Source organism: Mustela putorius, unplaced genomic scaffold (assembly GCF_011764305.1).
Source record: "Mustela putorius furo isolate JIRA1106 unplaced genomic scaffold, ASM1176430v1.1 tig00000430_pilon_pilon_pilon, whole genome shotgun sequence".
NCBI classification, from domain to species: Eukaryota; Metazoa; Chordata; class Mammalia; order Carnivora; family Mustelidae; genus Mustela; species Mustela putorius.
Window position 1 is genome coordinate 5,751,273 of NW_025421377.1, and position 21,950 is coordinate 5,773,222.

At 39.6% G+C, this 21,950-nt stretch overlaps 1 protein-coding gene across 1 annotated transcript in view; it reads right to left on the reverse strand.

The window, feature by feature from the left end:
- Nucleotides 1-21,950, reverse strand: part of SCFD2 (sec1 family domain containing 2) — a 435,263-nt gene that overhangs the window by 239,291 nt on the left and 174,022 nt on the right. The window contains exon 5 of the mRNA XM_004764956.3: nt 2,537-2,786. Coding sequence (XP_004765013.1) covers nt 2,537-2,786 — 250 coding nt within the window. The remainder of the gene's footprint in view (nt 1-2,536; nt 2,787-21,950) is intronic.

The following is a 21,950-nucleotide window of genomic DNA, read 5'->3' on the forward strand; positions in this document are numbered from 1 at the left end:
AGCCCCAAATTGTGCGCACGCCATAAAAGAAATTCTGCCACCCAGTAACAAGTCAGCCAAGACTAGAAACTGGAATAACGTAAACCCAACACTGTGCCCAAGTTTGCGGTAAAGCCAGGTTAATTTAGTTCACGATTGGCCAAGCATTTGGAAGGCAATTTGGAAGGCGATTCAATTCTTTCAGTATATAATGGAATAGCCCACCTTGTTCTACAAGATTGAGTCACTGCCACCCCAAAACCATCCTAGTGCTTTTTGTCCTGAGATATAAACAGTTATCTCTGCAGCTAATCGTAAACACAAACCGTACTTCTCAGAACATTTGACTTTCCAATGTACTTAGTAGGGGTATGTCTGTGACCAAGTAAAAGCCTATCTTTGGAAATAAAGTCCTTTCAATGTCCATAGAAGGGGAGCAACACATAGGTATTCCACTCTTACACCACATTTAAGTAGCGCCTCTTACCCACCCTATTTAAACTGTGCATCCAAAGTTAATGTAGGTAGGAATGTATACTTCATATTACAAAATAAGATGTCTCTAAAAATTTTAAATATACTAACATTTCTACAAATCCTTATTTTTATGCTTCATTTGCTAAACTTACTAATTTCCTTACATCAACATGAATGTACAGAAGTGTTTTTAAATATGAAATCACATTTAAAAGGAAGAGAATGCAATATCCTAAGCAATCATAAATAGAGAAAGTAATAAAGAGTGAAATGCCTGGTCAATAAACACCTTGAGCGAGTATTAAATGAATACTCTCTCAGCATGACTTCAATTCCCAAAATAATACAGTAACACACTAACGTTACAGAAAAGCCATCCAAAGAACCTGAGCTAAAACAAACCATCTTTGTTGTCTGTTTCTGAAATTATGCATTTTAAGAATAACTTCCAATTAAATTCTCCTGGCATTCAAATTGACTTTGAAACAAATTACTGTTTGGAGTGCTGCATAAACTGTATTAAACCTTTCTAAGTCAATATTCATTTATAGTGAAACAAACACACGTAGTCACACACAGAGCTGTAACTTCATGAGATGCGAGCAAATTCCACAAGTTTTCCTTAAGTAGATTTTAAGTTGGCAAAGAGGGTCAATGCTCAGCAAGGAAATATTTCATTTTTGTGGAAACTTCCTTCGGTTTCCACCTTGTCAGGGTTTCATTTTCCATAATCAAACATAGGAAAGGTCAGCCGTGGGCATGAAGGCCAGCACCATGCATGGGCCACTGCAGAGGACAGGACACAGCCTCTTTCAGAATGGTCCCCTCAGTGAGGCGCGACAGGTGACAGGAGGAGGAGTTGGGAAGTACATAATGTGCCTCAGTGGGGCCTTCCTGACTGGAGAGGTCTGCATATACTCCCACACACACGTTCATGAATGAACGGAAATAGGTATGTTTTTAGACTATTTCAGTTTTGTGTGTAAGCTTTAACAATTTCCACTCTTAAACCGACGCAGGCTCCATCCATCCTAATGGAAACAGACTTCATACAATACAGAAATCATACTGAGTTTGATTAAAAAAAATAACCCCACAAATGAGTGTCTCTATGAGTTATATAACAGTTATTACTAAAAGTAAAAATGGCAATATTAAGTCAAGCAGAGAGAGTCAATTATCATATGGTTTCACTTATTTGTGGAGCATAACAAATAACATGGAGGACAAGGGGAGATGGAGAGGAGAAGGGAGTTGGCGGAAATTGGAAGGGGAGGTGAACCATGAGAGACTATGGACTCTGAAAAACAATCTGAGGGGTTTGAAGGGGCGGGGGGTGGGAGATCGGGGTACCAGGTGGTGGGTATTAGAGAGGGCACAGATTTCATGGAGCACTGGGTGTGGTGCAAAAATAATGAATACTGTTATGCTGAAAATAAATAAAAAATAAATTAAAAAAAAAGAGATAATACATCGAACTAGAAAAAAAAGTAAAAATGGCTACAGTGTATGATATTTAACTATATATTTTTCCCGATTCAGCACAGCCTCCTTTACTGGGATATCTGGATATTATCTGGGATACTACCAATTAATGCAGATTCAAAATGAAATATGAGAAGTAAAAAGTATGAAAGTACTTCTGAAAATTGCAATTTTCGATTGTATGACATTGCACAACATCTTAGGGAAACAGGTGTGTGTGTGTGTGTGTGTGTGTGTGTTAAGTTTGAAATGACAATCTCCAAGAAAATATGTCAACAGAAACCCTTTGAATAGGTTGCACGTTTTATTTTTTTCTTAAAGATACTGCACCCTGTGAAAATCTTGCTATTTTAACTAGGCTCTAAAAATAGGAGCTGTGACAGGCAATTAGAAAGACAATTTCACCACAACTGGAAAAAAAAATACTGCAGTGAAAACCTCTAATCTTAAGGACTGGCTAGCATTCACCAGGCCTCATAAAATTCCAAACAACTCCAATGAGGATGGGTTCATCCTCTTCCTAAAATGCCTTTATTTTTAAATGCTTTTCTGTATCAGTGATGTTTATGTCCTGTATTTTTTATTAAACACTCACCTGTGATTTTTTGTAGCAGAGGTGACAATTCAGACTCTTCACAGAAGACCTGAGCCAGTGCTTTCTTCACATTTTCCTCAGCTTCCCCCAGGTCTTTGTCCACTGTGAACTCTCCACTGACGGAATAAATATATATCAGGAGCACCAACAGCTCTTCTGGGCTGTAGTCGTCATTGGTCCTCTGGTCCAAAGGTTTAATCATGGGCAGCAGCTGATTTAACACAACAGACATTGTTGACTCCCCGATGCTCTGGAATAAAAGGTGGGAAGATGAAAATACGTCATTCTTATACAAAGATGTAATTAGTACCCAGTATCAGTCCAAAGATGGCTTGCAAACAGGTTTGTGATGTTCACTGACTAGATTGCTTTTTATTTGTCTACTTATTTGCTTTTTATTTGTCTGCTTATTTGCTTTTTATTTGTCTGTTTCTTGTCCTGTAGAGGATGCTCCAAGAAATTTGGCATCAGATTGATTAGTATGATGTAGCTTAACACAGCTAGGGAAGTTACAGGCCCTTTTATGTTATCTTACATACTGGTTATACAAGGAAGAATCCACCAGTTTTAAAAGTGTTAAGTACTTTAGGTACCAAAAATTTTACAATTCAAAATAAAAAATGTATTTTTAAAGCAAATATGATTAAAAATAAAAATATATCCAAACAAATGCTGACATTCTTTCAGAGGAATTAACCTTGAATTTTACAGTATTTTTTAAAATATTCTCTATATTGGCAAATATTAGTTGTTTTTATTCCAAAATCAAAGTTTATTTTTTTTTCATTTTTTTCTTATTTTAATTCCAATAAAGTTAGCACACAGGGTTATATTAGTTTCAGGAGTACAATATAGTGATTCAACAATTCTATACATTACTCGGTGCTCCTGGGAAAGGTACTCTTCCCTCGTGGGAAATGTACTCTTAATTCTCTTCACCTATTTCACCCATCACCCGACACATCTCCCTTCTGGTAACCATCTGTTCTCTATAGTAAAGTGTCTGTTTTTTGTTTTGTTTCTTTTCTTTCTTTGTTCATTTGTTTTGTTTCTTAAATTCCACATATGAGTAAAATCATGTGGCATTTTGTCTTTCTCTGACTGAATTATTTCACTTAGGATTATACTCTCTAGGTCCAACCATGTTGTTTCAAATGGCAAGATTTGATTCTTTTTTATGGCTGAGTAATACTCCCTTGTATATACATACTACTTCTTTACTCATTATTTATTAATGGACACTTGGGCTGTTTCCATAATTTAACTATTGTAAATAATGCTGCAATAAACATAAGCATGCATATATCCTTTCAATTAGTGTTTCTGCATTCTTTGTGTAAATATCCAGGGGTGCAATTACCGAATCATAGGATTTTTAATTTTATTTTATTTTTAACAATTTTATTTATTTATTTGACACACACACACACACAGAGCACAAGCAGGAGGAGCATCAGAGAGAGAGGGAAAAACAGTGTCTCCACTGAGCAGGGAGACCAATGTGGGACTCAATCCCAGGACCCTGAGATTGTGACCTGAACTGAAGGCAGTTGCTTAACTGATGAGGCACCCAGGCACCCCAAGAATCATAGGATTTTTTTTTTATAACAATCAACAGTCATTTCCTGCTAAACCTGGTGAGTAGAATAAGGGATCAAACTGGGCAATGTCACTTAGGGTTCAAGATATCTTTGGGTGAGTCTGAAGGTAATTCACTTTAAAACAAAACATTTTTTTTTCCTTTTAGCTCTTCCGCTAATTTCATCAGTGATATTTAGCAGAGAATTTCAAAATTCCTTGCACGTAATAACAGCATTGCATTTCTGGAGTAACCATATAGCTTCTAAGTAACTATACTATATCTCGTAAAAATTCTGAGATTTTTTGTGAATAGATAAATCCCTATTTTAAATAATGTGCTTTATTTCACTTATAAAATAATCTTACAAAATAAAACTCAACCATTTGTATTTATATTAAAATCAGTGGCCAAATGATCACAACTTGCAATGTCCATGTCATTCATTCAGAAGGGTTTGTTGAGTATCTACTATGTTCCAGGTATTATTCTGGGTTGAGGTATACAGCAGTGAACAAAACACATCCCTTGCTGTCATAGAGTTTACATTCCTCTTGGGCAAAACAGACAATTAAAAAGCTAAATAAGTAAAATATACAGAATACCAGATGGTGGTATGGGTGATGGAGAAGAATAACGCAAGAAAGAAGGAAGATGGGATTCTAGTGTATGTGTATGCTTATGTATATGAAAATACACTATTTTAAAGAGGAAAGGCCAGGTTAAGAAGGGAGCACTGGAATTTTAAAAATGGCCTATAGAAATGCTCTCTTTGAATGAAGTTGATGGCAAGCAGCTGGATGTGATTCTGTATTGAGATGACCACCCCAAAACGAACTTTTCTAGTCAAGTCAGTTCCACACCTGGAAAAATTTGGACATATCATCTCAAGGTTAAGGTTCATTATTATTTTATTTGGTACACGAAAAACAGCTGTTACCATTTATTTCCACTAAAAATCTTGGATGTTCACAATGCACCAAACAAAAACAAAATGGTAAGTCTCTGGAATGAATAGATACAGATGGAAAAGAACAGGAAGATGTTACTGTTCCATGGTGACAAGACACAATTAACCCAGTGTAAACACACCCACTTCTCAAAGGAAATGGTTGAAACCTTTGAAGGCATCCTAGATCTGTCCTACAGCCTCAGGAGCTTCTGGAGACAAACATTCACATAATTTCTGCTTTACAAGCTGCCAAGAGCAATTTAAAATAAAGGAGCTGTGTGGCCAGCCCGTTAGAAGTGACACTGTGGGCGCCACAGCTTTCATTTTTCCTTTTTACCCTATCACCAACATTTTGGATAACATTAAGCAGACTCCTTCATTGCTTCATTATATCCCATTTCTGAAAAGCAGGTATATGCTTCAAGTATCTATCCTATCAGAGCCTTAGGATTCTGTTCCCAGAGCAAAAGGATTTTTTTTAAAAGGTAGTTATACAAAGTAAAACAAGGTAGAATAATCATCATAATCACTTGAAAAGATTCAACCACTAACATCTGGCCATGAGAGCATCATTTTCAAGTCGTTGATCTAAGATCTATTGCTGGAGAACAAACTCCCTCAGTAACACTCTAGCAGACTTCTGTTAGCTAGGTAATGCCTGTGCACATCAATTTATGAAATTACTTTCTAATCTGCTTAAAATATTCCCAAAAGCTAATTATAGAGCTGAATACAAAGCAAAGAATACTGATCAGTCTTAAAGACACATGAGATATGGTGGAAATAAAAAGACTCCATTTCAAATACCCAGATTCCAAACCTGACTATATCAGTAAGAAGCTCCTTAACCTTGTAGGATATCAATAAATTCTCAGGATCTCTTTATCTCTAAAATGGCATGATCCAACTACAAAATGGCTCAGTTCTTCAGCCATATTTATGCGAACATCTGTTTTCACTTTCTTCTCCTTTTTTTTTTAAACATTATATTGGTGATATCAAGCAGTGAATCACATTTCATTGTTGGCTACACAGAAAAATATAAATGCTCAAAAGACAAGCTTTACTGAAGAACCAAATGTAGACACAGAAATATCATAGATACATGTGTGACATAGACTGATACACATACATCTATTTCCCAGTTCTGCCACCGAGAAAATCAATAAGTAATGACACCCTGCTATCAGCGAGCACACCAAGTGGTCAGATTGTGGTTTCTAATGTCATTCTCAAATAACAGGAATCAGGGATCCCCGGAAAAATGGCTGATTCGAGGGATGCACAGTGAAAATACAAGAAGAACTTGGAAGATCTTGCTGTGCCTGAAAGTAAGGAAGTCCTTAAAAAACAAAGGGATGGGGCATGTCAAAAGGACATGGGAGACAACTGGAAAGCCTCCCAGTGGCCAAAGCTGAAGCAATTTGTGTAAGAAAATAAAGTAGCAATGGATTATAACCCCGAGTACAAAAATATGCTTTGTTCCATACTGATCTAAATAAGTTATTGCATAAATAATAATAGATAGATAGATAAATGGAAGAGAAGAGATACATGTTCCTTACAGAATTCCAAATTAACTTATGTAGTTACCGCCCCCTCCAGGAGGTAATCCCCCCACCTCTGGAGTGTGGGCTGCACGTAATGACTTGCTTCTAAAAAACTGGGTCTAGAAGGAGGAGGGAGGAGAATTGTACCTTAGAAGATCAAGGTTAGCATCACCAGTGATAAGGTAGATGATATCATGTGTCCCTAATATAATGTGATGGGAATGGCACTTTGCGTTTGCGGTATTTTTCTCCCAAACCCAGAATCACACAACAAAAGAAGGGCACATGCTGTGATGAGCACTGGGGGTTATACGCGACTAATGAATCATGGAACACTACCTCAAAAACTAACGATGTACTATATGCAGTGGCTAACTGAGTGTAATAAAGTTTTAATAATAAATTTTTGTAATATTTATTACAAAATAATAAAATTTTGTAATAAAACAAACAACAGATAAATCCTAATTAAGGAACATTCTATAAAACGGCTAACTAGTACTCTTCAAAACTGTCAAGTCATGAAAAATGGGGAAAGACTGAAAAACTATCACACACCAGATGAGACTAATGACAAAACATGATAGGATCCTGGATGATATCTTGGAACAGAGAAAGAACAAGGGGGTAGGGGGCGGAGAGGGGGAGACTAGTGAAATCAGAATAAAGTCCGGAGTTTATAGTCAATAGAAATGTACCAATATTGGCTTCTTAGCTTTGACAAATATACTACAGTACTGTAAGATTTTCACAATAAGGTGAGAGATATACAGAACTCTCTGTACTATCTTGACAACTTTTCTACATATCTAAAAATAATCTAAAATGAAACATTTTTTGGCAAGAGGAGAGGAGGGGCAGGGAAGAGAGAGAAAGGGAAGTTGAGGGAAGGGAAGATAATAAGAGACAAATTCAGGTACTTCTGGATCTCCAGACTCAAAATTCTGTCAGACTGAAAATTCCAGGAAAGACAATTTCAGCTGAGTATAAGAGTTCCTCAAAAAGAGGAACCAAAGTAAGGGACTGGCTTGGGAAGCAATGAACCTCCCATCAGTGGCAAAGGGAGGTAGGGAGACTGTCTGGCACAGACGAACAAGAGGGAATCCTACACACGTTGGCTTAGAAGGCCAATTAGATCCTCCTAGTACTATTCGTAAAAGTATGACTCCAGATTGGAGGTACATCCATTTCCGATACTCTCTGCTCTAAGAACGAACTCTCAACAAGAAGAAGGAAGAGGAAAAAAAAAAAGAAGAAGAAGAAAAGAAGAAGAAGGAAGAGATCGGTGAGACCCTAGATTAAAACCTTTTTAAAGCTGAAAGAAAGAACTCAGGAGGAATAATAATGAGGTTATTGGAGTAAAATTATATGCCTGGGAACTGGCTGTAGCACTTAGGAGCTGTGTGACCTTGGGCAACTTAAATTAACTTCTCTGAGTCTCAGTTTCCTCACCTGCAAAATGGACAAAATCCCACAAATGTCTAAATATTAAGCAGCCTCTCAGGCACCCATTTTCATATTGGGCTGATTAGTTAAACTACTTTGTGGTTTAAAATACAGTAATCCCCACCATGGGGCAGTCTTTGTAAGGACCCAAACATAAAAGGACACCCTCTTTTCTGAGGGTTGATTTTGACCTTACATTTGAGGCCGGAGAGCAACAGTTTTCACTCTGTAATGTTGTTCTCAGGATCTAATAACAGAAATAAATCACAGAGCGTGGTCCTGGTGCATAGCCTCTGATCGATGCAAATGCCTATCACTGATATGGTCTACAGCCCCAGGGACCACCAGCCTGCCCAGTAGGGGAGATGAAGATGACTGGCAGGGAATGAGAAACCTTCTAGAAATAAGAAGTTCATGGTCTCAAAGGAGGGAGGGGCAGCCTGCCAGGACTGGATGTGACACCACATCTGGGAACTTCACTGCAAAGTGAGTCAAAGGTTAAAGGCAATATAAACATTATTAAACACTGCCATTAAGAAAGCGCACGCAGAGCAAAAAAAAAAAAAAAAGGGCTTCTTTATAAAGTACCAGGGATTAGGTTTCTCATTCATTTTGATACAAATGCGCCAACTGGTAGGAGGTGGAAGACCAGAACTGCATCTAGAGTGACAGAACTTTTTTTTTTTTAATTCTGTAGTCTGGAGCTCCTGTTATTTTTGAATGAGTCCCCAGTAAGGCCATACAAAAGGCTCTCTGTAAAATGCATGTTGTCTTTAGAAAAGCCATTTGTGGGGGCTGAATTAAAACACCTCTGCGAAGTCAGAGTCAGGCTCTGTGCTGGCTATGTCCACGGGCCCGAGGAGCCAACAGGCCACATTCGTCTGGCTGCAGAGCAGGCTGGGCTGGCTCCGCACCTGCTCCTCTGGGATGCGGCCGGCAGTCCCTCCGTGAAATCCAAAGCCGCTCTTCTGGGCTGCAGGAGAAGCCGTCTCCGGGGCTCTTCCGCAGTCCAGCTCAGTCACGGGCTGCAGGCTCATGAATGCTGCCAGTGAGGGACCCCAAGGTGCCGAAGGCCCTTCTGCCCCCAAACATCACTGCCCCCCCCCACCTTGCACTGACACCTGTCACAGGCTTTAGAGTCCCCGGATTGAAGTCACTCTGCTTCTTTGGGTGACGGGCGTCTACAGGCAAAATGCAAAAATGGAACTTGGGGGATGTGAGAATCGTTCACTGATGCACCCATGACTTCTTCAACACATGCTTACTGTGTACATACCAAGTGCGGGCACTGTGCTGTACACCAGGCATCCCAAGAACAAGGCAAGACACAAATCCAGGAGCTTACAGGTGAGTGGGGGTGGGAGTGAACAGTAGAGGAGATGCAGTGAGTAAGTGCTTCAGTGGAAGTTCTCATCCACTCTGGAGAGACAGCAGAGGATCACTGGGTCCCAGAAGGGAAGGTCCCTCAACTGAGCCTTCCGCCATCGACTAGCATCTCGGGGAGGGGCACAGCTCCGAGAAACGGCCAACGGATGAAGATCCTTCCTTCATTCCTTCAGCAAATTTTAACACCCACTTCCTGAGAGTGTGTAGGTAGAATCATGACCCCCCCCAAAAGGCCCACACTCTAATCCCCAGAGCATGTCATAAGCAAATAGGGCAAAAGGGACTTTGCCAAGGTGATTAAGGTTATAGACCTTGCGATGGAGATTAGCCGGCATGATCTGGGCGGATTCAGTCTACTCACACGAGTCCCTGAAGCAGAGAACCTTTACTGTCTGTGGTCAGAGGGAGATGTGAAGCTGCCAGCTTTGAAGGGGAAGGAAAGGGGCTGCAAGCCAAGGAACGCAGGGGCCTCTGGACTAGAAAAGATGCGGAGATGGATGCTCCCCTGAGCCTCCAAAAAGAAATGCAGTGCTACCAACATCTCCATTTTTTAAAAAGATCTTATTTATTTGAAAGAGAGAAAGAGAGCAAGCCAGCATATGAGTTATGGGGAGGGAAGGAGGTGAAGGGAGAATCAGAAGAACGCGGAGCTCGATCTGAAGACCCTGACATCATGACCTGAGCCAAAGGCAGATGCTTAACCGACTGAGCCACCTAGGCACCCTGCCAACCTCTTCCATTTTTGTCTCATGAGACTGGTGTTAGATTCTGACTATAGAGCTGTAAGAGTAAACTTATATTGTTTTTACCTCTAGGTTTATTTTGATTGGCTACAACAGCAACAGGAAATTAATATAAGTGGTTTTGTGAGGAAGGGCATGACAAGTTCTGCCTCAGAGCCCAAAGCCCAGACAGAGAACCTGGTATATGGTAGGCTTCTCTCAATACTTGCCCAATGACTAATCAAACAAACAAGAGCAAGCTTGAATAGGTGCCTCGGATGGTAGTCACCTCCATCTGTCCCACTAGGGTACAAGGTAGTGCCTTTAGGGGTGTCACAAAAAGAGAAAGCACATAGACACACTGAATCTAAATTTGTTACTTAAATTTTTCTAGAACAGTCAATCTAAAACCACGTGATCTCATAAAAGCTAATATTCACTTATTTGTGGAGCATAACAATTAGCATGGAGGACATGGGGAGTTAGAGCGGAGAGGGGGGTTGGGGTAAATTGGAAGGGGAGATGAATCATGAGAGACTATGGACTCTGAAACAATCTGAGGGGTTTGAAGTGGCGAGAGGGTGGGAGGTAGGGGTACCAGGTGGTGGGTATTATAGAGGGCACGGATTGCATGGAGCACTAGGTGTGGTGAAAAAAATAATAAATACTGTTATGCTGAAAATAAATAAATTTAATTTTAAAAAAAGCTAATATTCACCCACCTCAGAATAATCCTTTAAGACAGTGGTTTGGAAAATGTGGTGTACAGATCCAAGATCCCAGTTAGCTTTTCAAGATGTCAAAACTATTTTTATGATGATTCTAGGACATTCTTCGCCTTTTTCACTGTGTTGACATTTGTACTGATAGTGCAAAAATAATGGGGGGGGGGGGTAAAGTTGCTGGTATCTTAACAGAACAAGGAGAATTGTTCCAAACTATGCTAACGGTCACTGTACTCTTTACCACTATGCTATGTATTCATTGGCAGAATTTTTAAAAAAGCAGTTTCAATTAAGCATGCCATTGATGAAGCAGTAAAAATTATTAATCTCATAAAACCCCAACCTTTAAACAAGTGTCTCTTTAACATTTTGTGTAACAAAGCAGGAACTATGCATAAAGCATTTCTCCTGTATGCTAAAGCACAATGGTTATCTCAAGGAAAAATATCTACGCAGTTATTTGGATTGTGAACTGTACTAGTTATTTCTGTCATGTAAAACCACCGTTACTTGAAAGAATGACAGAGAAATTGTCATTATTAAAACTCAGGTATTTGGCAAACATTTTCTCAAAAATGAACAAAGTAATCTTGTTCCTTCAAGAAAAACAACCAACATATTTATTGACAATGATAAAATTTTGGCTTTTAAGGAAAAATTCAAATTTTGGAAAACTTGTATCTGCCACTGGCAGATGCTCTGTACTTAAACATTTTTCTGATGAGATCAATGGTGACATTAAAAATGGGATTGTTTTCAATTGCATAATGAATTATGTCAACATTTGGAAGATCTGTATAACTCAGTGCACCAATATTTGGAAATGACCAATGTATGATGTAAGAAAATCAGGGACAGACAAAAGATCTATCCAAAATACAAGGTAGACCAGTAGATTTTAATATAAAAGAGTATAAACAGCTCACTCATATGGTTTCAGATTCCACATCACAATTTACAATTCACCCTTAAGAAATCACTGCTTGTAGATTCTTGGTATGTATCAAAAAAGAATATCTGAAAAGGCTGTCAAAATATTCTTCTCTTCTCCAACTATGTATTCGCCTGAGACTGGATTTTCTTCATAAACTTCAACCCAAACAACATATGGCGGTTTACTGAACAAGGAGGCAAACGTGAGAATCCAGCTGTTTTTTACTCAGTGAGACACTAAAGAGATTTGTGAAAATACAAGCCAATGCCATTCTGCCTTACTCCTTTTTGTTTTGGAAGTATACTTATTTTTCATAAAAATATTTATGCTAGCATGTAACAGATTTGTTATTTTTAAGAAATTAGAAATAATTTAAAATTTTCTGTTTTAATTTCTAATACACTAAATATCAATAATTATCGATTTAAGGATATCTACAGATCCTAAAAAGAAAGCTCATTATTTTCTACTCTTTTTTCCTCTTCTTATGGCTAAAATGCTGGTAAAGCAGTGACAAGCTTGCTTCAACTACGTTCTTTGAGAGGAAAGTAGAGCAACATGCTTGTTTAAATCAGAGCTTCTCGAAATGTTCTGTGCCTGTGGATTACCTATTATATGCAGATACTGATTAATTAGGTTTGGGATAGAGCCTGAAGATTCTGGATTTTGTTCAAGTTCTCAAGTGATACCAGTGTTGCTGGCCAGTGGATCACATTTGAGTGGCATCTGGACAGGACCACCCAACAATTTCCAGGCAGCTAGAGAGTGTATGGGAAGTGAAATGTCCTCTTTGGATCACTATGTTTGTTGATTCCTAATCTGGATACTAATTAATATAATTCATAAGCCCATATCTCTAGCCAAATGTCTCTCCTTTGCTCCCTACCCAGAGAGTCAAATGTCTATTGGACTTCTCCATTTATATATCACATCTGAAAATTTTTTCAGGATTTATTTATTTTAGAAAGGGAGAGAGCACAAGTGGGAGGGGCAGAGGGAGAGAGGAGATAGAGTCGTAAGCAGACTCTTTGTCAAACGTGGAGCCTGACGTGGGGCTCCATCTCATGACCCTGAAATCACAACCTGAGCTGAAACCAAGAGTCAGATGGTTAACGGACTGCACCACCTAAATGCCCCTCATCTGCAAAATTAATCCAACTTACCTAAAACTGAAATGAAGTGTTCTACTGCCAAATCTGCTCTTCATCCTGTGTACCCTACACTGCTTTGTGGTACCATTCTTCTTTCATCTGACCAACATGGAACCCTGGGCTCTACTGCAGCTCTCTCCTGTCCCTGCCACGTCAAATCAGCACTAAGTCCTCATAATTTTCTATCTCCATCTCCTCTTCTCTGTTCCTTCCTTGATGCCCTAAGTTGTAGCTACCATTATCTCCAACCATGATTTATCTCATTTTAAACCAAAGATTTAACCTCTCTAAAATTACTTTACGGTGTCTACTGCCTTCAAGATAAAGCCTTTAATATGCCATGTGCAGTTTTGTTTTGTTTCGTTTTGACCTTCAAAGCCCACATAACTGTTCAGCCTCATCCATCATAAATCATTTCCTTATGGGTGATAGTTCAGCTTTGCTCAACTACTTGCATTTGCCTCTGGGCTTATCCCTCTGCCTAGAATGTTCTTTTCCCCATTCTCCACCTGGTTTTATCTCCTCAGTGTTATCTCCTCAGAGCTTCCCTAGATGCATTAAATGCACCATGTGATGATATTGTGTGATGCACAATGTGATCTTGGAAAAGTCTCTATTTTCCCCCACCATGGCTTTATCACTCTGAATTGAATTACTCAGGTCTAGCTCCCTTCTCAGACTGAAAAATTCCTGGTGACAAGAACCATGTCTTATTCTTAAAGCTATCTCCAGTACCTAATTCACTCCTTTGAACATAGTATCAAAAACATACTTACCTCTATAATGAAGCTGCTGACACCAGAAAAAGAGAAATGAACACTTACAAAGATATAATTATAGATTATCTCATTTAATCTTCCTGATTACCCTGTAACAGGTATTATTATTTCAGAGGCAGAAATTGAAGATGAGAAAGGTTACTTATCAAGGACAGCAGCTAGTGAGTTGTTGAACTAGGATCTGACTCAGGACTGTCTTTCTCCAGAACCTGTATCTGGCTATTACGCATTTCCTCTCCAGTGCTTTCTGGTCAGAGGGAATCCAGAGTTTACGGGGAAGGAAAATCCAGACCCTTGAGACAGAATATGATACTAGGATTCTGACTAAGAACAAATCATCAAGGGAACCCAGTAGATGAGATAAGTCACAGGTGATCTACTGACTTGCAAGTCCTTAGAATCCCCCAAAGATGTACACGACAGGCTCCAGAACCTTATTTGAGGTTAAACACCTCTGGTAGAGGGACATGTCATTCCAGCCACAAATGTTAAGGCAGAATTTCCCAATGAGGGTGTCACCATGCCATGTCTACCTCCCACTCCAAGCCCTAGTGATAGCTGGCTAGGACCTAGGGCAGACAGAGAACTGGGCAAGTGGCCTCCAAGTTCTATGTAGTTGTTAACCCAGTACATCCTGTACAAACAGCATAGCTTTCTATGTGTGTCTGCAACTATGTGAAGAAAAGAAGAGGCTGCACTTTAGAGACAGGCACAAAAAGGAATCAGATGCTGAAGTCATCAAAGATGGCAGAAATGGTTTCCAGGAACAGCAGATTTAAAGACAGTAGGTTGGGGCTATGGCATGGGCTGCAGATGAGAAGCAGCAGAGTGTGGTGGATTGATGATGTGGAAGTTGTCTGAACAGGCTCAGTTCCCCATGTGAGAGAAACAGGAAGGCGTTAAGATGAGGCAAAGAAGAATGCAGATGATTCTGGGCCCCATGGCCCACTGTTAGAACTTGTGCTTTCCTTCCCAGATGAAAGGGGTTTGGGGCAAAGGAATGGTATGGTCAGATATATGTTGTAAAAGGCTATCATGCAGGGTGTGGTGAAGAGAACAGACTATGGAGGGATAAGGGCAGATACAGGGAGATAGTTGGGAAGCAATCAGGAACCCACGTGAAACTAGGGGGCTTGGTCTGCAGTGGGCACATTGCAGGCAGTATATATTGGCTGAATTTGGAAATACTTTGAAGCTAAATTCAGCACAATTTGCTGATGGACTGGATACAGAGTGTGAGAGAAGAGACGAATCTAGAATTATTCTGAGGTCTTTGGAAGTTTTTGGAGGTTCAGAGTAAAAGGAGGTGATTCAAAGGAGATGACAAGAGAGGACAGGCTTGGAGGAAAATGTGAGAATGGGACAGACGTAAGTATTTCAGAAAGCAGGATATCTAAGCCCGGGACAGTGAAAACGGGGACCAGAATGAATGGAAGGATTCTGGAGTGAGCAAAATAATGGCATGAGTGATACACGAGAAAGAAGAATGTATGGGCAAGGGTTAATAGAAAGAATACCCAGTGTAAAGTAGCCCAGGAAGTCCAACTTCAAAGTATAAATGTGTTTTCCTAAATTTATCCCTGTAAGGGGCACTTGAAAGTAGCTGGCATTCTGTGTCTATGGGACAAATGATTCCTTGGCACTGAAAAATGGTGAAGTCCTCAGTGGCAGTGAAAACAGATTCTACAAACATTCTCTCCCACTAAAAATACTATTAGAGAAAAATTATGGTGTCGTCACACAATGGAATACTACATAGCAACTGTAAAGAATGATCCATACTCCCATAAAACAATAATATGGTTAAATCTCACAAATACAGTATTGAATGAAAGATGCCATAGGAAAAGAACATATCAGATGATCCTGTTTATGCAAAATACAAAAACCAGGGAAAACAAGTCTATGTTTTTAGAGGTCCCCATCCATTGGAAGGAGGAAGTAACTGGGTGGCAGCAAAAGTGGGGCTTCCGCGGTTGCTGGTAATACTCTGTTTTTTGATCTGGGTGCTGATTACACAGATGTCTTCAGTTAGTAAAAATTCGTTGAGCTGTACTTTTCTATATTATATTTTACCTCAATAAAATCTTTTAAAAATGCCATTATACTTGGCCACATTTCCCGTATCCTGGGAAGAACAGAGCTATCTACTTAGAGTTCTTATTACAGATTAGCATTTATCCAAAGCAAGAGCAGGATCATTTAAGAAGCTTAGAGGAGTTATCAAAGCATCTAATTCACTTACACTTAACTTCGGCTAGAAGGAAAGCGAAGGCCTTGATTTCAGAGAAAGACAAAAAGAACAATTCTCAATGGCTGTTCCGTTTAAAACACACATGTGTTTTAGGAGGGATATAAACTTTTTGTGTAATGTTTTCCCCCCCCATCTCCTGGGAAATGATGTTACACTGTGCTTCAAAAAGAACTGCCAAGTGTAAGAGGCTGTTTTCTGTAAACAGGCCAGCTGGGCCATAAGTTGCAAGAAACGAGGGACAAACTACTCGTTCAGAGAGCAGAGCAGAACACCACCGGGAGTTGGGAACTGTGCGTCCAACAGGATCTCCAGCCATTTGTCCTTCGCGGGCCACCTTTAGTGATTTAAGAGCTCCCCTTGCCATGTTATCATCAATCAATTATAATGATTGAGCAGCCTCTAAAAACTGGAGTTTTTAAAATGCAACTATCCGTGACCTAAATTTCCTGCTGGCTCTGTTGGCCCCAGGTTAGGCCAGTTTGTCTATCATCAAGGGAGCCAATAAAAATAATAAAAACAGGTCAACGCTGGGCTTTCTGAAGCTTATATAAAAATATTCACGCTTCACCAATCAGCACCAACTCAATGTGTCCAGTCTTTGCTTGAGCTCTCAGTAAATTCTGCCTCTAATAACAAAATATTCCATAGAATGTATATATCATCTAAAAACCCATCTTTTTTTTTTTTCCTTTTCTTCCTTGCTTGCCTTTCACTTTGGCTAAGCAACAATTTCGCAACTCTTAGTAGACAACTGAAATGATGTCATTTTGCTGACTCCAGCAAAGGAGTAACGTTTTGGCAAATTAGGGGATATATGAGAAGATGAAAATATAAATTTTAGCTCTCTTAATGCAGAATGTGATACTACACCTCCAAGCCTGGGATAGAATTTGACTCTTAGGATCCACAGAGCCAAGCAAAGCCTATCGAATGGGGAAGAGGAAGAGAAAGGTGGTGAAGGCATCAGTAAAGAGGGTCAGCCTAAAGACGGTCTGTAAAAACCACAACAGTTATCTTAAGTACTCTTTCAAAATGTTTCATATCACTTGATAGGAAGTAAGAAAAAGAAGGGTGCTGTGCTGTCCAAGGTTTCAAGCTCCCTTATAAGAGTGACCAGCAACGTGGAAATTCTCTTCAGTAACAAAGCTGCATTGCTGATATCCGTGACCTGCCTGCAGAAATGTGCAAGCTTGGTAGGTCTGGGACAAGGTCCCAGGGCCCCCTCTCCTTGACCCATCGCAGCCAGAATCTCAGCAGGCTGGACCATCTTACTCAGAAACAGCTCTGGAACACTCTCTGCTCTGGAGGGTAAGTTTGCGTAAACTCCAAAGAAGGCCTAATGCCAGAGTGGGGACCCAAAAGCACGATCATGAAGGCAGCAAACTTGACTTTAGTAGTCTCTCCTTTCTCTGTTTTGCCACTCCTTTGCCTCTACCAAGTTTCAGAACTCACTGGCCTCCTGCCAGCACCAGTCCATGACATACTCCTCCTCTACGAAATGAATCACTGAATGGACAAACTCTTCCAAGAGAATTCTGCATTTTAAAAAAGAAGAGAGATTCTGAGATGAAGTCAGATGACTCTATGGTTAAATTTTGGGTTCAGTGGTAGTTAGGTAGAAATTTGTCCTAGAAAGCCTTTCTGGAGCTCCTCTAATCCCATTTAACAGAAATTAACTGAAAGATAATACTATTTTTTCCTCCTCTTTTGAAAATGCAGTAATATAGTTCAGAAAGTAAACATCTTACTTCCTTAAAAGCACAAGATGACAGGGTGTAATTTTAACCTCACCTTACCCCTTACTGTAGTGAGGCATTTGACATTTCTGGGCCTTAAGTTCTTGATAGGAGGATAATACCACATACCTCACCTCCGATTTGCAGCTCATACTTCAGACTTTCATGGAATACAGTGAGATGATCACTTTATAAACTATAAAGTAGTCTATATTTGCTCTACTGTATTTATGACTATTACCTTCCTCTCCAAAACTATGCTTCTCTTTAGAAAAAGGCCTGGTATACCAGATATATTTATATACCTCCAAAGATTCAGCTGCCCACTGAGACTCAGCCACATGCTTAATGGAGGGTCTAGGCCACTGCTGCACAGGCTCATCCCCACACTGCCAACTCTTCTAGCCTTTCCTGGGGACAACACTGGCATGGCTCTGTCATACCCACTACAGGGGAAGCCACACCAGCCCCAGGCCTAGGTCTAACCAACTAGACTCATGGAGGCTCTGGCTTTTCTCATGTTCACCTAGAGGACCCTGAGAATGCCACTGGAAAATAAGGGTAGTGTCACCCCTCATAATAAACTTTAAGGCCAATGAAAGGCAGGAAGACTGGTAAGACGACAGGTAAATTCTTAGCTACTTCTTGCCTAGGAAAAACTCCAGGTTGCAATAGTGTTACATAAAGTCTTTTCAGAGTTATCTCCCACGACCGAGCAATCACCTGGGTTTCTTAAGAGCCAACAGCCAGCTCAGTGATGGGTCCCCTCGGATTTGCTTTACTTCCTTCCTTGACCCATTTTCCCTTTCCCTCACTCTTGTTGCTCTCAGATTCCACCTCCTTCGCCTTTAAAGAAATTACCAGGTCAATTTTGCTGTAAACTCTGTTTCCTAGGAAAACAATGCAAAGGTTATTAGAGAGGCCACAAAAAAGAACTAGGTAGGCAAGGAGAAGGGTCTTGGTATCACTCAGCTGTCCGAGAGTGGATGTGCTGTTACTACAAGCATACACTTATAAAATATGGGGGATAGAAAGTCCTGAAGAAAGGAGAAATCTCTGCCTGTGCTTATGTAATCCACGAAAAACAAACACTAAGCAGTGATTAAAAAAAAAAAAAAAGAAAGAAAAAGAAAAAGAATCCAAAAGCTGATGGAGTTTTAGTCCGAGTGATCCGCGGGGCACAATGACGTCCGCGTGCCTTGCACTGACCTTCACAGCCCTATGTGATCACCAGCCTCCGTCTTTGGTTTTATCAAGGAGTCTTCCTCTCCCACCCCACCCCCACTCTATCCCCCTTCCTTCAGTTCTGTCAGCCCACACTGATCACCATTCAGCATCTCAATTATTCCATGCCATTCTGTATAGGAGGCCTTTGCACTTGGAGTTAATCCTTGTGCTCCAAATGCTCTTTTTGGGGTCTTTTCATGGTAGAAATTCATTGAACTGATGTCACATCATTCAGGTTTCACCTCAGCTGTCCACTTATCAGAACTCTCTTTGCTGTCTGGAGTAGCATCTTTCTTTGCTGTCTGGAGTAGTATAACCATTTTTAGCCCTAGTCACTCTTTAAGCCACTACCTTATATTCATAGCCTTTATCATTAGCTAAGATTTTCTTAATTATTTGCTGCAAAGGTGGTCAATAAGCTTGTTAGGTAAATGAATAAACTCCTTTACATGGACTCAAAGTGTCAGATCTGCCTGTGAACACTCTGAGTGGAAGACTTAGTATTGGACAAGTGCTGTGAAGTACTTGTTACCCAAGGAAATGACAATGGTTCTATGAGATGTGCACTGACCAATATGGTTCTATGAGATGTGCACTGTTAGCCACACATGGCTGGTGAATACTTGAAATGTGACCATTCCAAGTTGAGCTGCATTCTCCATGCCATATGCCATATTTTGAAGACTTATTGTAAAAAAAAAAAATCTATAACTCATTGACAATTTGCATTGTATCTTACTGAAATGATTACATTTTGGATATTTTGGATATATTTGATAAAATAAAATATATTATTCAAAGTATTTCACTCATTTCCTTTTATCTTTCAACATAGCTACTGACAAATTTGAAATAGTACATGTGGCTTACACTGTAGCTCATGCTACATTTTATTGGATAGTGCTGCTCTAGTGTTAGTGTTTTCCCCCGTCTCCAAGTTCAATACCAACACCAGGGATTCAACACTTATTGAACTAGATATAATATACATTTTCACATCTCATTTCATTCCTAATGGTGAGATACTATTATCTTTATTTTACTGGCAAGGAAACTAAGGTTTAGAGATGGAGCAAATGGCCTAGAATAGGAAAGAGCATCCAGACCACAGGACAATAGACCCCCAAAGATGTTCAGGTTCTGGTCCCCAGAATTTATGAGTATGTTAACTTACAGGACAAGAGGAACTTGAGACAGGGGGATTTGTGGATTATTCATGTACGTCCAGTGTAATCACAAGGGTTCTTACAAGAGGGAGCCAAAGTGTCAAAGTTAGAGAAAACATAGGACAAGAGGAGCAAAACTAGGAGTGATGTGCTTTCAAGATGGAGAAAGGGGCCATGAGCCAAGAAATGCAGGCAGCTTCTAAAAGCTGGAAAAGGCAGGGAAATGTTTTTTTTCCTGGAACCTTCAAAAAGAACACAGCTCTGCCAACACCTTCATTTTGGATCTTCAAGACCCATTTTCAACCCCCAAAACTGTAATATAATAAATCTTTGTTGTTTGAAGCCACTAATTTTGTGCTATTTTGTTATATAGCAGCCATTGGAAATTGACACAGAATATAATAATTAATGTAGAGTCAGGGATTTGGAACCTGGTAAGCATGAGATTGCAACCATGGTCCAGGATAAATAGGCAAAATAATAATCATCATCATAATTATAATTTGAGTATACAAATTTATCCCCAAATCAAATGAGACTTGTCTAATGAATGTATTTTAACATAAAAAATAAAGCATGGCTCAGCACCTGGGTGACTCGCTGGGTTAAGCATCAGCCAATTCTTGATTTCGGCTCAGGTCATAATCTCAGGGTTATGAGATCAATCCCCAACTCGGGCTCCGTGCTGAGCCTGGAGCCTACTTATGATTCACTCTCTGCCTCTGCTCCTCCCCACCCCTGCCCCCCCCTCTCTAAAATATATATTTTATATAAAATATATATATGTTTATATATATATATGTTTATATAAATATGTTTAACATATATTTATGTTTATGTGATTTTTAAGGACTTTTTAAAAATGGGGATCTTTAATTGTGTTATGACATACAGAAAATTTCTCAGATGTAAGTGTAAGGACTATTTTTTAAGAGCAGTTTTAGGTTTACAACAAAATTGAGAAGAAAGTACAGAGAATTCCCCTATATCCCCTGCCCCCAAACATGAATAGCCTCTTCCATTACCAACATCACTTATCAGAGTGGTACTTTCTTTTACCAAGAATGAATCTATGTGAGAACATCATAATCATTCAAAGCCCATAGTTTATCTTAGGGTTCACTTTTGGTGTTGTACATTCCATGGGTTTGAACAAAACTATAATGAGATGTATCCATCAGTATGATAAACAGAGTTTTTTCACTGTCCTAAAAACCATCATGCTCCACCTAGTCATCTCTCCCCCAACTCCCTACCCTGGCAACCAAAGATTTTTTTTGTATTGTCTCCATAATTTTGTCTTTTCTGCAATGTCATATAAATGGAATCATATAATAGGCAGTCTTTTCAGACTCGCTTCTTTCACATAGGAATATGCATTTAAGATTCCTCCAAGTCTTTTCACAGCTTGGTGGCTCTTTTTAGCATTGAATAATATTCCATTGTCTGGATGTACCACGGCTTATTTATACATTCACCCACTGAAGAACATAAAACTACTATGAATATCCATGTGCAGGTTTTTGTGTGGACGTAAGTTTTCAACTTCTTTGGGTAAATACCAAGTCACATGATTTCTGGATGGCATGGCAAGAACAGGGATAGTTTTCTAGGAAAATGCTAAACTGTTTTAAAAAGGGCTGTGCCATTTTCCATTCCCACCAACAATGTGTAAGAGAGTACCTATTGCCCCACATCCTCACCAGCATTTGGTGTTGTCATTGTTCCAGATTTTGGCCATTCTAACAGATGATGCTATTTCAATATCATTTTAATTCTCATTTCCCTGATGACATTTGGTGTAGAG